This window comes from Melanotaenia boesemani, chromosome 14, assembly GCF_017639745.1.
Source record: "Melanotaenia boesemani isolate fMelBoe1 chromosome 14, fMelBoe1.pri, whole genome shotgun sequence".
NCBI classification, from domain to species: domain Eukaryota; kingdom Metazoa; phylum Chordata; class Actinopteri; order Atheriniformes; family Melanotaeniidae; genus Melanotaenia; species Melanotaenia boesemani.
This window is the reverse complement of record NC_055695.1, coordinates 32,860,624-32,875,316: the sequence shown is the minus strand read 5'-3', so window position 1 is coordinate 32,875,316 and position 14,693 is coordinate 32,860,624. Positions and strand designations below refer to the sequence as shown.

General features: G+C 42.0%; 1 protein-coding gene across 2 annotated transcripts in view; it reads right to left on the bottom strand.

Annotated features, from left to right (window-relative positions):
* Window positions 1–14,693, bottom strand: part of LOC121652648 (inactive N-acetylated-alpha-linked acidic dipeptidase-like protein 2) — a 613,163-nt gene that overhangs the window by 410,757 nt on the left and 187,713 nt on the right. For both annotated transcript variants that reach the window (XM_042005529.1, XM_042005530.1), the window contains 3 exons: window positions 11,589–11,741; window positions 10,333–10,510; window positions 7,729–7,890 (listed from right to left, as the gene is read on the bottom strand). In XM_042005529.1, coding sequence (XP_041861463.1) covers window positions 7,729–7,890; window positions 10,333–10,510; window positions 11,589–11,733 — 485 coding nt within the window. In that variant the 5' untranslated portion in view covers window positions 11,734–11,741. The remainder of the gene's footprint in view (window positions 1–7,728; window positions 7,891–10,332; window positions 10,511–11,588; window positions 11,742–14,693) is intronic.

Here is a 14,693-nt window from a genome sequence, read left to right as displayed (position 1 = left end):
TTTGAATTGTGGAATTTATGTAATCTTGCTGGATCTGACCAGAGGGGACAGAAAAAAGGAGAATAATGAAGAGAAGAAAAAAGTAGAAAAAAAGAAAGAGAAAAGATACAACAGCTAGAAGCAATGACCCTTCAATCCAACCTAACACCAGACAACTGACTGCTACACCTGTACAGAAACACAACAGAGAATTTCCCAAATGAAATAAACTAAGCTGACAGTCATCAGGAGTTTAAAAAAAAATAAACAAGACAGCCATAACATGTATCACAACAACAACCAAAGAACCAGAAACACACACAAAAAACCCTAAACAAAAGTATCTCTTGTTGTAAAAACCAACTGGACAACTCAGCGACTGTGTCAGCATGCAGAGGATGAGGAATGAGGAGGCATCAGAGATGAGTGTGATCGTGCAAATGTAACCACGCCTCTACAGAGGCTAGAGGCAGACTAGGGCGGCCCAGAAACCCGGGTGATCAGCAGAAATCCCGGAGCCGAAACCCCAGCCACCCCACCACAAAGATTACCCTAAACCCACCCCGAGAGTGGCAGAGGAAGGCCTTAGCCAGAGCTGTAAAGTCCCCAGCAAGCCAGGATCAGCACCAATCAACCCCCGCCAGGCACCAACCATCCAGGGTGGCCAGAGCAAAGGGCCCAGGCCTCCCCCCCAAAGCAGTGGGCCCGCCCCACTCCAGGAGGACCAGGTCCCCCCAGATAACCACCAAACATCACCCGAATGTTCCAGTTGCACACCCCGAGAACCAGGTCAACATCGACCACTCACCGATCCTCCTACACCCTCCTTCTTCCACACACCCTTACCCTCCCTCCTTCACCCACCCGCTTTCCCATCTATCCACCCTGTAACCCTCACTCACAGCCTCCCCTGTGCTGTACCCATGAACACTCACTTTCCCCACACCCACATCACACTTAACCCTCCCACCGTGCCCTGTGGGAGACATCCCTGGTGCACCAGGGGATAGCGAGCGCCAACACCCCCTGGACTGTTTTTTCTAACAACCCAGGAAGTTTTTTCTTTTTTTTTTATTGTATTCTATATCTAATCTGCTTCAACATGGGTCAAATATTGAATTTGTTCTCTTAAACAGACAAAATTCATTTGATAATTGAGGTGATTGCCCTGGTACTCGTTGGGACTGGGTTTGGATATTTGTTGTAGAAAACTTCTTTTCACTTCTGGTCAGTCACTAAAGCAGCAGATTTCAATGATCATCACAACTTTACCCTCAAGACATGATGCACGGTGGCGCCACAAAGCAGCTGAGCTGGAGTTGGTTTAGTGAGGATAGCAGGTAGATAGATAGATAGATTAGATAGATAGATAGATAGATTGGACTTTATTAATCTCACAGTGGAGAAATTCACTCGTTACAGCAGCTCTTATTACAGAATAAAGTGCAGAAAGCAGACAGAATAAGGTGAATATGCATCACAACAAGAAGGTGCAATAAAAATTATTTACATAAAAAGAAGTCTAAGAAAAACAAAAAAATATGTTGCAAAAAAGAATATATATATATATATATATATATATATATATATATATATATAAAATATATACATTTATATATAACTGACAGTGCAAGAAAAACAACCGCACAGGCTATATACATATTTACATGGTGATGGTGGGATATGAAGAATATGATGATATTGATAATGGGGGGGGGGGGGGGGGGGGGGTATATTGCACAGTAAAATATAAATAAATATTGCACAGTATTATGACTATACAGATAGGTTGTTCAGTGGGAATGAAGGACCTGCGGTAGCTCCTTCCTACACTGAGGGTGTCTCAGTCTGCTGCTGAAGGAGCTGCTCAGCCCCTCCACAGTCTGGTGCAGTGGGTGAGAGGTGTTGTCCATGATGGATGTGAGCTTGGCCAACATCCTCCTCTCACCCACCTCCTCCACAGAGTCCAGCGGGCAGCCCAGGACAGAGCTGGCCCTCCTGACCAGCTTGTTCAGTCTCTTCCTGTCCCGGTCAGTGCCGCTTGCTCCCCAGCAGACAACAGCGTAGAGGACAGCAGAGGCTACCACAGGGTCATAAAATGTCCTTAGCAGAGGCCTGCATACTCCAAAGGACCTCAGTCTCCTCAGGAGGTGGAGGCGACTCTGGCCCTTCTTGTACGGGGCGTCTGTGTGGTGTGACCAGTCCAGTTTACTGTTGAGGTGAACACCCAGGTACTTGAAACTGTCCACCCGGTCAATGTCCTTCCCCTGGATGTTCACCGGTGTGTGGGGTAGTGTCCTTCTCCGGAAGTCAATCACCATCTCCATGGTCTTACTGGTGTTTAAGCACAGGTGGTTGTGCTCACACCAGCCCACAAAGTCCATGATGACTGACCGGTACTCCAGCTCGTTCCCCTCAGACACACAGCCCACAATGGCTGAGTCGTCAGAGAACTTCTGGAGATGACAGCTGCTGGTGTTGTAAGTGAAGTCCGAGGTGTAGAGGGTGAAGAGGAACGGTGAGAGCACTGTTCCCTGAGGGGCCCCGTGCTGCAGACTACCACCTCAGACACACAGTTCTGCAGACGCACGTACTGTGGCCGGTTGGTGAGGTAGTCGATGGTCCACGCGGCTAGCTTTCCATCCACTCCAGCTCCATCCAGCTTCCCCCGCAGCAGCGCCGGCTGGATGGTGTTGAACGCACTGGAGAAGTCAAAAAACATGACTCTCACGACGCTCCCAGCGGTCTCCAGGTGAGCCAGTGCCCTGTGCAGTAGGTAGATGACAGCATCATCCACCCCGATGTTTGGCCTGTAGGCAAACTGCAGCGGGTCCATCGTGGTGCACACCACGGAGCGGAGGTGACCGAGGATGAGCCTCTCCATGGTCTTCATCAGGTGGGAGGTCAAGGCGACGGGTCTGTAATGGTTCGGCTCCTTCGCGTGTGATATCTTAGGAACCGGAACCACACAGGAGGTCTTCCACAGGACAGGGACCTTCTCCAGGCTGAGGCTCAGGTTAAAGATGTACCTGAGCACCTCACAGAGCTGGTCTGCACAGGTCCTGAGCAGCCTGGGGGTTAAGGCCATCTGGTCCTGCAGCTTTCCTGTTCTTCAGCCGCCTCAGTTCTCTCCTCACCTGGGCCGATGAAAGGGAGAGGGGGGAGGTGGAGGGCAGTGGGGGGCTGGTGGTGGAATCCATTGGTGTGGAGTGGAGATGGGGGGTAGGTGAAAGTGAAGGTGAAGATGAAGGTGGTCGGGGGAAGGGGATGGTAGACACAGACGTGTGCCGGGTTGCACCATCTCTCGTTGACATACACCGAGAGTCCCCCGCCTTTCCTCTTACCACTCTCCGCCGCACTCCTATCCGCGTGCGAAAGTTTAAATCCATCCAGGGAAACCACAGAGTCCGGAATAAGTCCATTTAGCCACGTCTCCGTTAAACACATGAGGCTACATTCCCTGAACTCCCGCTGTAACCAGGTCAGAGCCGTGAGCTCGTCGGTCTTGTTGGAGAGGGAACGAACGTTTCCCATAACCACAGAGGGTAAATATGGCCTGTACCTCTGTTTCCTCTCCTGGAGCTTTCTTCCTGCTCTGCAGCCTCTTCTTTTTCTCCATATCTCCACGGGAATCTCCGGCTTCTCCGCGTAGAGAAGAACAGTGCTGCGCAGAGCTAACAGCTGGTCCCTGGTGTAAACAATGGAGCCATGGCTGAAACCAAAGGTGTCCCCCTCCGAAGTTTGGAAAAGTGCCAAAAGAAGCAGAAGTCCAAATAAAAAAGTAATAAAAGTAGGCTTCCCATGTGCAGAATTGCACCTAGTACTGACTACTTTAAAGAAAAAAAGAAAAGCATGTCTAAAAACCATAGAAAACGCTAAAAAAAAGAAAAGAGGAGGCAGAGCTGCCGTAACACGCAGCTGCTCACTCAGTGCCATGTTATATAGCAGGAATAAGTGGAAATGAGGAAAAAATGGAAACATGGAAATAGTTTCTGTTGTGTGTTTGTTTCAATGCTAATATTTTTCTCCTGAAAGCCAAGACTTGAGAGAACGATGAGATGAGAAAAGGCTTGGTCACTGTTGATCTGTGTGTTATTTTATACAAAGTTCTGTTAGTAATAAATTCTGCTTTCTTCTTCTGGTCGGCCTTTATGCTGCTATATCTATTCATACATTCATTTTACATCATTTTAGCCTCATAATCAGACAGCTGAGGCTGGAAACATCATGTATGATGCTGACTGGGATTAAAAGCTTCAGCTTCCACACTAATTAAAAAAAAAAAAAAAAAAAAAAAAAAAAAAAAACAATAGCTCAGAGTTGAAGATTGAACAATGAGTAAAATGAGCTGCAGTGATGATGAGGTGAATTAAAACCCAACCACACAGTGCAGAGTTAAATCTGTAGAAACGTCTACAGAAAGTGTTGAACCAGCTAACCAGTTAATTTCTCTTGGCCTTGCAGGAACAATGGGATTTTTGGGATACAATAGGAGGCAAGCAATGGTCAAACTGGATCTACTATAGTGAAGACTGACATACGATGGGGGTTAACGTGATCTGCTAGCACAGACTAGTTTAGTGTAAATACTTGTTCTGAAGAATGAAAAAAATTTAAAGAATAAAATTTTCTTCAAAAGTTACATCAAATAAACAAACTGCCATTTAAAGGATTAAAATCTTTTAAATTCTTTGAATGTGGTTTGGGATGTGTCACAGTATTCATGTGAAAACACTGAAAACAACGCTCTACACATCCAGATGAAGCTACACATAGCGTAAGACGAAAGTTACCGTGTTACGTGTATATTCTTGTAAACTGCATCCCAAGGAAAACATCTATAAACTCTGAGAAGTTATACAACTAGAGGAATATGCTCACAGTGGAGGCAGTATACACAGAGAAACAAAAACCTTGAAATGTGCTCGTCCACTTCCCTAAAGCTCTAAGACTGAATTTATTACAGTGGTGTAATTAGTGGGAGAAATATGTATTATATGGGCTAAAGCGCCAGCAGTGAGAAACCATCTTCCAGGGATTTGAACTTAATCCAGTTTCTCTGTATTGTCACACCTCTTTGAAGTGTAAGTTGAAAAAGAACAGGCTGCATAAAGTTTCTTTATTGAAGGAAAAAATGTGAACAGTGTTTGCTTTGACAGCCTTATTAAGAAAAGTAGAAATTGGTCAGAGAAAAAGGTAAAACAGAAAGTCTCCTATGCACACCGAATTCAGGATTAAAGATGACCAAAAATGGAGTGTAATGAGGATTGCAACGTATCTCGCTTGTCACACGTCTATCACTGCAGCTGATAGTTTGTTGGATATTGTTTAAGACGAGGTGGGAGCATTCAAAGTGCACAGGATGAAGTGAAAAAGTCTGTTCTGGTGCCACTTTTCAGAGGAGAGTTATGAGAATATCGATCCGTCTCCAGATTCACTCTATCTCGACGAGACCATGGACATATCTGTGTACAAGCTCTTGTGTAAAGGTGTGAAGTACCGGTCAGTGAAACACTGCAAGTGTTAAATCTGGGACTTGTTGAGCTTTTGGACTCGTTTGGAAATATCTGATGCAATTGCTGCTTTTCTAAGTGAGTATGGCCTGGACATCAAAAACATGGTGGGCATTACAACAGACAGAGCAAATGTTTTGGTAGGAAAAATCACTCTGTTTTTACACTTCAGCCAGGATTTTGAAAGAAATGTAGAGTGGCAAAGCAAACATTCTGTACATGTCTCCGCCCCGTGTAAAAAGAAATCAAAACAGTGAATAAATACGTCCAGCTGGAAACAGGAGACATGCTGGGTGTATTCAGGGACTATATGTGTCTACACATTCTAACAGCTGCTGGAGGCAAACACAGTAGCGTCTGAACTGAAGGAGACCATCTCAGCGCCGTGTTTGGCTTTCCTAAAAGAATGCTTGTGCTATGTCAAATGTGCCTGCCTGCAATAACTGAAATGCTGCACAAACTGGACTAGCTTTCCCCCAAACTCATGATCTCCAGCATAGATAGGCCTGAAGTTAAAGACTTACCACTGAGTTTTTCTCGTGTCCAGACGACACCAGTGGAGCGGCTTCTTTTTGGCTTGAAGCATTCAAAGACGCTAGTTGGAACAATTGTTTCAAAGCACTATCTCTGGGGGCTTTCAGATTGCTCATTCTGCCTACTTTGAATGCTCATGTTAAGAGGGCATTTTCCCAAGTCACCCAGCTGAAAGATGACACCTGAAACTGTATGGGACCGCCACTCTTCTCCGGCTTCATGGATGTGCGCTCCGGCCTAAGCAGGAACGGGTGGACATCAGCCACTTTAAAACCTCCCTGGCAATTGTTGAAGAGGTTCAGTTCCTACATGTATTAGTCTCTGGTTTTCATTGACTGTACATAGTTAATGTTCAACATTCTTCAGTCCATAGTTCATACGCATAGGTAAGATCACTGTTTTGTTCTATATGCAGTGTGTGTGACTGACTTAACTGGTTTGGCTGATTGATTCTTGGCTGGTCGGGGAGCCTGTTTGTCCTATCCTTTTTCTTTATTTAGTAAAGTTGAGTGCTTATGAAGTGTTCTTTATTACACATGTAATAGTTTCACACTTTTAACACGAGATTCTAGAGAGGTTGAAATTTCAGCTGGTTTTCGTTGAGGTGGGTGGGTTTTACGTTGTGTTTGGGCTGGAAACTGTCAGTCAGATCTGGCAACCCTGGTCATGAGCAGTCATGCAAGGAGCAACGATGAGTCTGAATTTGTGATGAAGAGTAAGACAGCAGGGAAAAAGGAAAATGTTCACATAGATAATATCTCTAGTACAGAGAGAAGGGATCATTGTGTAGTTTTCTGTCAGGCTGCAATGGGAAAAGCTTTTTTAACAGATTGTCAACATGGACAGACAGTATTACCCCAGAGGTGAAAGATCACGGAGTGGCATGTGCTGAAGTTGTTACACTTAATTCAGAAGTTAAAGTTCAGTTTTAATAAGAGCTATAAGACCTGACAGCACTAGAAGGAGAAGAGGACTAATTTCATGTATATTTGACAGAAAGGAAAATCTACAGTGTGTCTGTGTGTGTGCGGGTAGCTTTGGCTGGCGCGGACAGGTGGGGTGTTTTTAGCAGCTTCAAATATAAATGTGAGAAACTAAAACATGGAGAAAAAGAAAAGGTGGAAAACTCAGAGAAAACCACAGAGACATGATTGTCTCAGTTCAGTGGAAAAGCCAGTTATCTTCCACAGACATACAACCAGACATCCCATGATCCTTTGGCTTGGAGAAAACAATGTTCGGGTTGACAGAGGTTTTTATCAGAATCTGGAAAAAAACGACATATTGGTACCTGGTGAAGGGTTTTTTCTGAGTTTTTCTTTTCAGTAGGGATATAAATAGATCAGTGCCTGGAGGGCAACAAGTGCAGATAATGGTGAACTTAGACTTCAAAGGCATCAAACTATGATCTCCTCTGTCTGTTTTCTCTCTCTTATATCTTTTAACCATCAGTGCAGCTCCAAGACAGTTTTAACTAACTTAAATAACAGTTTTATTTTAGTTTCCCCTTAACACCTACAAATAATTCCCCATTCTTGTACAAAGGAAGACATAACAGACCAACAGAAAACAATGGCAGCGAAAACCGCTTTTTGTTTTCCCAGTCCGTCCTTCTTTAGACACATTTATTTTATTATTAAGTCTGTTGTTTTAGTCTCATCTTTGCTGTTTTTGTCTGGGCTGTGAGTGCTAGCAAGCTTACTTTTGAAGGGCATCTATCTTTTCAGCTTTGATTCCTCTCAGCAGCTCTTCCAGCAGGTCCGAGGTTTCAGGTGGAACAAGAGGTTGTTTGGTTGAAGATGTATGGGTGAACCAGCCTACCAAGACACCCAGGACAAAAAGTCCCAACCCTGCCAGGAAGTATCTATGGACAAAGACAAAAAAGATCACATTATGTACTGGATAGAGGGGACAATAACTAGTCAGGTTAGATCTATTGTTCCAGCAGTGTACCTTAAAACTGGTTAAACGTCCAGTCAGATATACCATAATTTATGTGAAGGACGAGACTAGACAATGATGTTGATGTGTGAAAACTGAGGCAGTCTTTCCAATAAGAAAAGTGCCATTTTATAGCCTCCAAAATGTTGTTAAATATTATCTAATCCCTTTTTTATTATTGCTCCATGTGTTATCTACTTATGCACACAGGTTCGGAGCAGCTGCTATGCTGTCCAGAATGTAATTAAATAATTAATAAAAAGCAATGGTGTGTAAATCTAAGAAAACAATATTTCATGTGGAAATGAAGACAGAAAACTGTGAATATTTAAACTCAGACATTTATCATATTTCAGTAAAACTTTCATCTTGAATTAAATGGCAGCAACTGATCTACAAAAGATTTGAATGGAGGGCAACTAATGACAGGAAAAGTGGACAAAGCTGGACTAAATTGTTGCAGCTAATTATGTTATGCAGCGAGAGAGCAGTACCATGAATGGGTAGAGAAAGAGCACCACAGTGAAGAAGAGTCTCTCAGAAGTAATAATGGGCAGAGGTTCAGTCTGCGTTACTTGTTTTCTTTTCACATTATAGGAAACACGTCCTCTATTGCAGAGAGGCTTTGCAATAAATTAATCTTGATTAATCACATTTTAATTGCATAATGGCCTATGATTGACGCAAAAGCTAATACACAGATGGACACTTTCGTCCGTCTCCTGTGTTGTTTACGTGCATAATTTGGTCGGTTTTCAGGAGGCTTGTGGATTTGTTGCTTGACACAGCAAATGGGGCAATACCACTGGAAACCACGGGGGCAGTGTTGAGCAGAATAGCTGACGTGACCAGCAAGAGGAACAAACCAAAGAAGAAGAAGAGGAACCAAAAGAAGACAAAGGTAATGAGGACAACTGTAGAATTGGCAGGAGCTTTTGAAGAAAGGTTGTGTGAACGTGTTGGCCATGTTGGGTGGTTGTAAACAACAAATAGCGCGACATTACCACCACCAACCAGTGTCTGAAACAGATGTTAGAACATGGGAGTTAACTCTGAAATCAGCACTGCCCACTAGTGGACAAATAGACTGAACAACCATGGCAACATAAAAGATGCATGGAAGTATGAATGATGTATAAGCTGCAACAAATGAAGCGTTTGAAACAGATGTACCTATTATCTGCATAAGGAAGCATAAATAGGCCTTAACAATATTTGCCACCTAAAACATCATTTTTATCATTTAAATGTATTTTAGTAGACAACTTAGTCAAATAATAAGACACAGACATTAATAGTGTAAACTCAAGCTCTAGTAATACAGCTGGCCAAAACTGAACAGGCGTGAAGTTAAACTGTCATTTTAAGTAACAGCTCTGGCCATTCTCTAAGTAGAAATCTACAACATGTTACAGTACTTTTAACTTCCTAAACATTTTTGTTCACACTCTTCATTAATATCTTCATTATTATCTGGTGGTAAGCCAGGGCGGGGTCAGCCAGTAGCAGCTTTGCATGTTTAATTTTCTGTCTGGCCATGAAGCTTTGAATGCAGCTGGAAGCTGGGACTGATGCTGCATGAGGACTGACGCTGTTGTGAGTGCTTTTGGACGGAGGGGGGTGGGGTGAAATTCTCCCTGGGAGTGTGTGCAAGTGTGAATGCTTGTTTGTTCCCTATGTGTTGGCCCTGCAATGGACTGGTGACCTGTCCAGGGTGTACCCTGCCTCTCACCTGTTAATGCTGGGATAGGCTCCAACTTACCCGCACCCACACCCATAATGGACTAAGCGGTACAGAGAGTGAATGAAAGGGGTCGGCAGCACCAGCGGCTCATTGAGAAAACTATACCTGCTTTCACGTCAGTCTCCAAAAGCCTCCAAAAGCACCAGAAAAAGTTGCTAAATGAAGAGTTGTGAGTTGCTAGATGGGTCTGAAAACTTGCTGTGCTAGCCGAGCGCTGACGTGTGCATTACTGTAATCATTGCACGAGGAAATTGTGCTCTGACAAATGTTCCACGTTGTTGGGGATTTCTCTCTGAGATTAAATGTGTTAATTTTTTTAACATGTTTTTTTTTTTTTTCTAAGTAATTAATCGTAATTAACAAGTTAAAGTCCCATCCCTACGTACCGACAGATAAACGGCTATTTAACAGCAGATAAAATATTTCATGCTTCTCAGCTTAAAGATAAATGTAAATATAATATATATGGATATGACAAGGAAAGATGAACCTTTCAGGGTTTATTTGTTGAAAGGTAACTTGTCAGCAGGGTGTGAAGTTGGCTGGCTAGCATGTTTCCCTGCTCTAACAGACAAAAAGCAGGATGAGAATAAAAGGCTCTACAGAGGATTCTGGAAATACCTGAGTACAAAACAGGGGAGTCGTCTCTGGCCTTTGTGGCCTGGATTTCTGGTAAAGTGGGAAATATAGTTGGGATCTTCCTGGAGTCGTTCAAACCGTCCGTGTGGTGAAACTGAGACAGAAGGCTGGATTGGCTCCATCAGCTCAGGATCAGGGTCAGGACCAGGGTCTGAACAACCTGAAAGTCAAATTTAATAGAAACTTCATGTAAAATTATTGTGACACCAAAATGCAGAAACCTCAGATTAAACAAAAACTTGCAGACAAAAGATGTTTATCTCATTCATTTGTGTTCTGCTTTGGTTTGTTGTTCAGTCTGTTCACCATGTAGGTCCAAACAACTGGGATCATCACCGCTAGCTGATTGTTGCAACCCCTTCAACATAGCATTCATCACCAACCTAATGCTATTTGGTTTCAAGCAAAATACCTCATGTGTGGTGTACACAAATGCACGTTTCTGTTAGCATCTAGCTTGAAGCATCTCGGTGCAGAAGCACAGCCTCACTGACTCATAAGGATTGTGGAAAAAAGAAAAATTTAAAGATAACTACAGAAATTTCAAGGAGGGTAAAAGAAAGAGAGAACAAAGTATAGTTATTATTTTAAAGTCTTTTTCTTCCAGAGATGAAGATGAAGTACATTAAGCTCTAAACAGCAAACAGACTGAATATTTTATTCAGTGTTTTTTGGATCACTTGTATGGATAGACTTTTCTAGGGTTAGACAGCGGTTCTGTAATTCAGGCACAGTTTAAAATAAAGTCCTTCAAAGCCAAATAATTTCAGTCCAGCTTTGAAGTAGCTCTCCTTTTTCTTGCTTCAGACAGAAGCAAAACTGTCACTTCAAACACAAGAATATTCACGTGTCAAAGTGTTTTAACTTCCCATCACAGTATACAGATGAAAAATGTATTAATCAGATTTCTATGAATTAAAAAAAAATATGTTTCTCAAACTATTAGAGACCATTACAAAAGATTTAAGTTAGTAAGTGTGGGGATTTTCATTAAAGTACTTTATTTTTGGGTCAATGCCCCCAAAAATGTGTATATTATTGTAAACTGTGTGTCTGTTGGTGTCTAATGACTTTAATAAAATAAATGTTCTGCTTTGATTCTCTTAGAATGAGCCATTCATGTCTACTTGCCGTGGGTCTACATACATGGCAGCTGCCATATTTGTGCCACCATTGTACTACGGTGTCTTTGAATGGACAAACAGCTGTGTGTGTGTGACACACCAGTCATCCCTGACCTGAACTCTGGCAGTCAACGTGTTGCATCTGCATGCGATCAATGCTGGACCCTGGTTCCTGTAATTCCTCTTTGTCCAGATCCCAATTCAAACCCTCAGCGTCCAGTGGGCCCCCCTGGGCATCACACACTATCCGATATGCCATGACGGCACCTGGAAAACACAAGCATAAAATGTATACGTTTTCATTTCTGGGTGCAAGGTTAATCAATTTTTCCAGATGAAGGAGAGGGTGGGGGTTGCTGTTGGAATAATGTTAAACACACACAGAAAACAAGGCCAAATCTTGACCAACATAATGGTGTCGTCCATTGTTGCATCATGTGAGAAAACACAGGATAATTTAATACACAAGGATAACACACAAGAACCAATAAAATTGCACTTTAATTCAAATAGAAAAAAGTCTGTTTTTCATATTGCCCACAATGTTAGTTTTTCCAATGACAGTTACCAAACATTTAAAGCAAAGTAGCTCTTCTTTAATTATTAATCATTTTTGTGACCATGGCAGCCAAAACATTTCTTAAGTTCACAAAGATAATAGAAATGTAAGATTTCAATAAAAATAATCCTCGTCCTTTAGTTGCATCTACATTTATTTATTTATTTTTTTAACTTTCTGTAGGCTCTAGTGTCCTTTATTGTTCATCAAGTAGATGAGAAAGTGGGTCAGGAAGACACTGGGATTGAATCTAGTTGGTCTCCAACGTTCCTGCTCCCCCTCTGACACCTGTGCTGTGCGTTTCCTTCCAGTTCGGTCATTCTTCAAGGGGCCACACTGTTCTTTTAACACAGCGAATTAAAAACCACCATGTCTGTGTAAACTGACACATAACTCTTGCAATATGTTATTCGCCAACCACTGATCTATGAGCTTGTATATGTATAGCTCCAATTCCCAACAAGGTCATCTCAGTGCAGTTTATTTTAAGTAAAGGTGGCAAGACGGGGTATGGGAGAAGCAGGAGGAGACGGAAAGTATAACAGCCATCCTTGATAGCCAACAACAGCAAAATGCAGAGTTTTACAAAGAATTAGAAATCTTCCTCCTCAAAGTGGAGTCTCACGAGACGAGATTTCAGGAGAATAACGGTTAATGTGCTAAACACCATTCAATGGAAACACCTGCAAATCGTAATTGCACTTTGTCAAAATTTTAGAAACATCACTTTTTTTTTGCTAAAAACTATAATGTAACTAATGATGTAAACAGTAACTAACAACCGAATCCTAATATTCTACTGTTTATACAATTAAAAAGCAGATCTTTGAAGAGAGTGAGGACAACAGAGCACTAGAAGAGGACTCTCGCAGAGGAAGGAAGGCGGTGAGAGACTGAGAGAAGAAATGCACAAAAATAGTGTCAGAGACACAAAGCTAATAGCTTAAAACAGGAAGGCAGGAAAGAAGAAGCAGAGAATTTATAGCTGAAAGAGAGGGTAAAATGCAGAGAGAAGAAGTCTGGGAGTTCCTCAGCATCAATCTTCAATGCTCCACCACACTTTCATTACTTCTAGCTCAATGCAGATGAAGGCCTCTGACTAGAATGGAACAAAAGTTCATTTCAGTACTGACCTCCTGTTACAGCCCCATACACTGCAGACGGCCTCACCTGATTCCCATCACATCTGGAGAGCAAAACCCTTCTTATTAGATTTTAGACCTTACACTTCTCTTTTGAACATGTAATTTAGCTTTACATACCCTCTGCTTTCACTCTGCTCTATCATCGAACAACTAAAATGGAAAAATCCCTCAGAAGAGCCCTCATTTCAAGATTTTCTCAAACCACACTGATTCCATGTGTGAGCTTAGGGGATTTTCTAGATATCTGAGAATTCACAGTTAAGTTCAAAATAAACACAAACTAACAACTGATAATTGTTCACTCAACCAGAGACCCTTCAGTCAGACACATCCTCGCATCGGGTGACAAATTCATTATCAGAAACTCATTGATTTTGACTACTGCTGGCAGAGCTGTGTCTCGGTGACAAACACATCTGTCACTACAATTCAAGTTAGAAATCTGTCACCCACGGGGGGAAACAGGAGGAAAATGCTGCTGTGACTTCTGGACCTGAGCCTGTTTCAGGTGGTTTCAGGCAAAATGGAGATGAGGTCTGATGAATCCAATTTTAAAATTATCTTTATACATCATTGTACCGCTGTCCTCAAAAATGAAGAAAGAAAGCAATAATAGTGCTCAGTTTAGAAGCCAAGTGATGGTGTGTGGGTGTGTTATGTGCAGTCATTTCTGAAAGGCCCTTTCATGCTATGTAATTTATACAGGTGTTAATAGAAAATGAATATTATTTTTATTTCCCTGCTTTTTTTAAAGGATAATCAAGAGAATCAATATTCATGATTGAAAATGTTGTTCCCTGCCTTCACATTCATTCATCTGTCATTTAACACCATGATGTCTGACAGCAGACTCATCATTTCATCACATTCTGTCTCTTCTGCTTCTTCTTGATTATCTCCTTTTTTTTATCTTACTATTAAGATCATTTTAATAAAAATGTGTAAGTTAAGAAGATATAAGACCAAATCCATAGTCATAAAAACCATGCCAGATTAGTAAAATGTACTTTTATTTATGAAGTTTTCATATGAACTCTGCAATAACGTTTATATGATAATAGTAAAATGAAACAATATCAGTCCCCAATAGGATTCTCTATGAAATTAGACCCACCAGCAGAACCAGAACCAACTTCTGGATCAGCTGGATCAGTTTCTTTAAGGCCCAATCCCATTTCACCCCTTGCCCTTACCCCTTAAAACGGAGCTAGAAGGGGTAGGGCTGAAAAGTCAACCCCTACGAATTGGGACACCCCTTCAACAGTCACATATGTCATCAGTAGTCACTAAAGAACATTTTACACAGGAACTGGAAGAAACTAAATAAAAAAAAAACCAATAAATATATTAAAAAATATTAAACATGGGGCTCAAACAGGAAAAACCAGCAAAACTGTCGGCTGTATTTAAAAAAACTAGGAAAAACTATATTGTGCATCGTTGCTGTTTGTGAAGCTGAAATATCTCCCTTATCACTGCGTGTCAGTCTGATCTATGAGCAGTGAGCGAACGCTG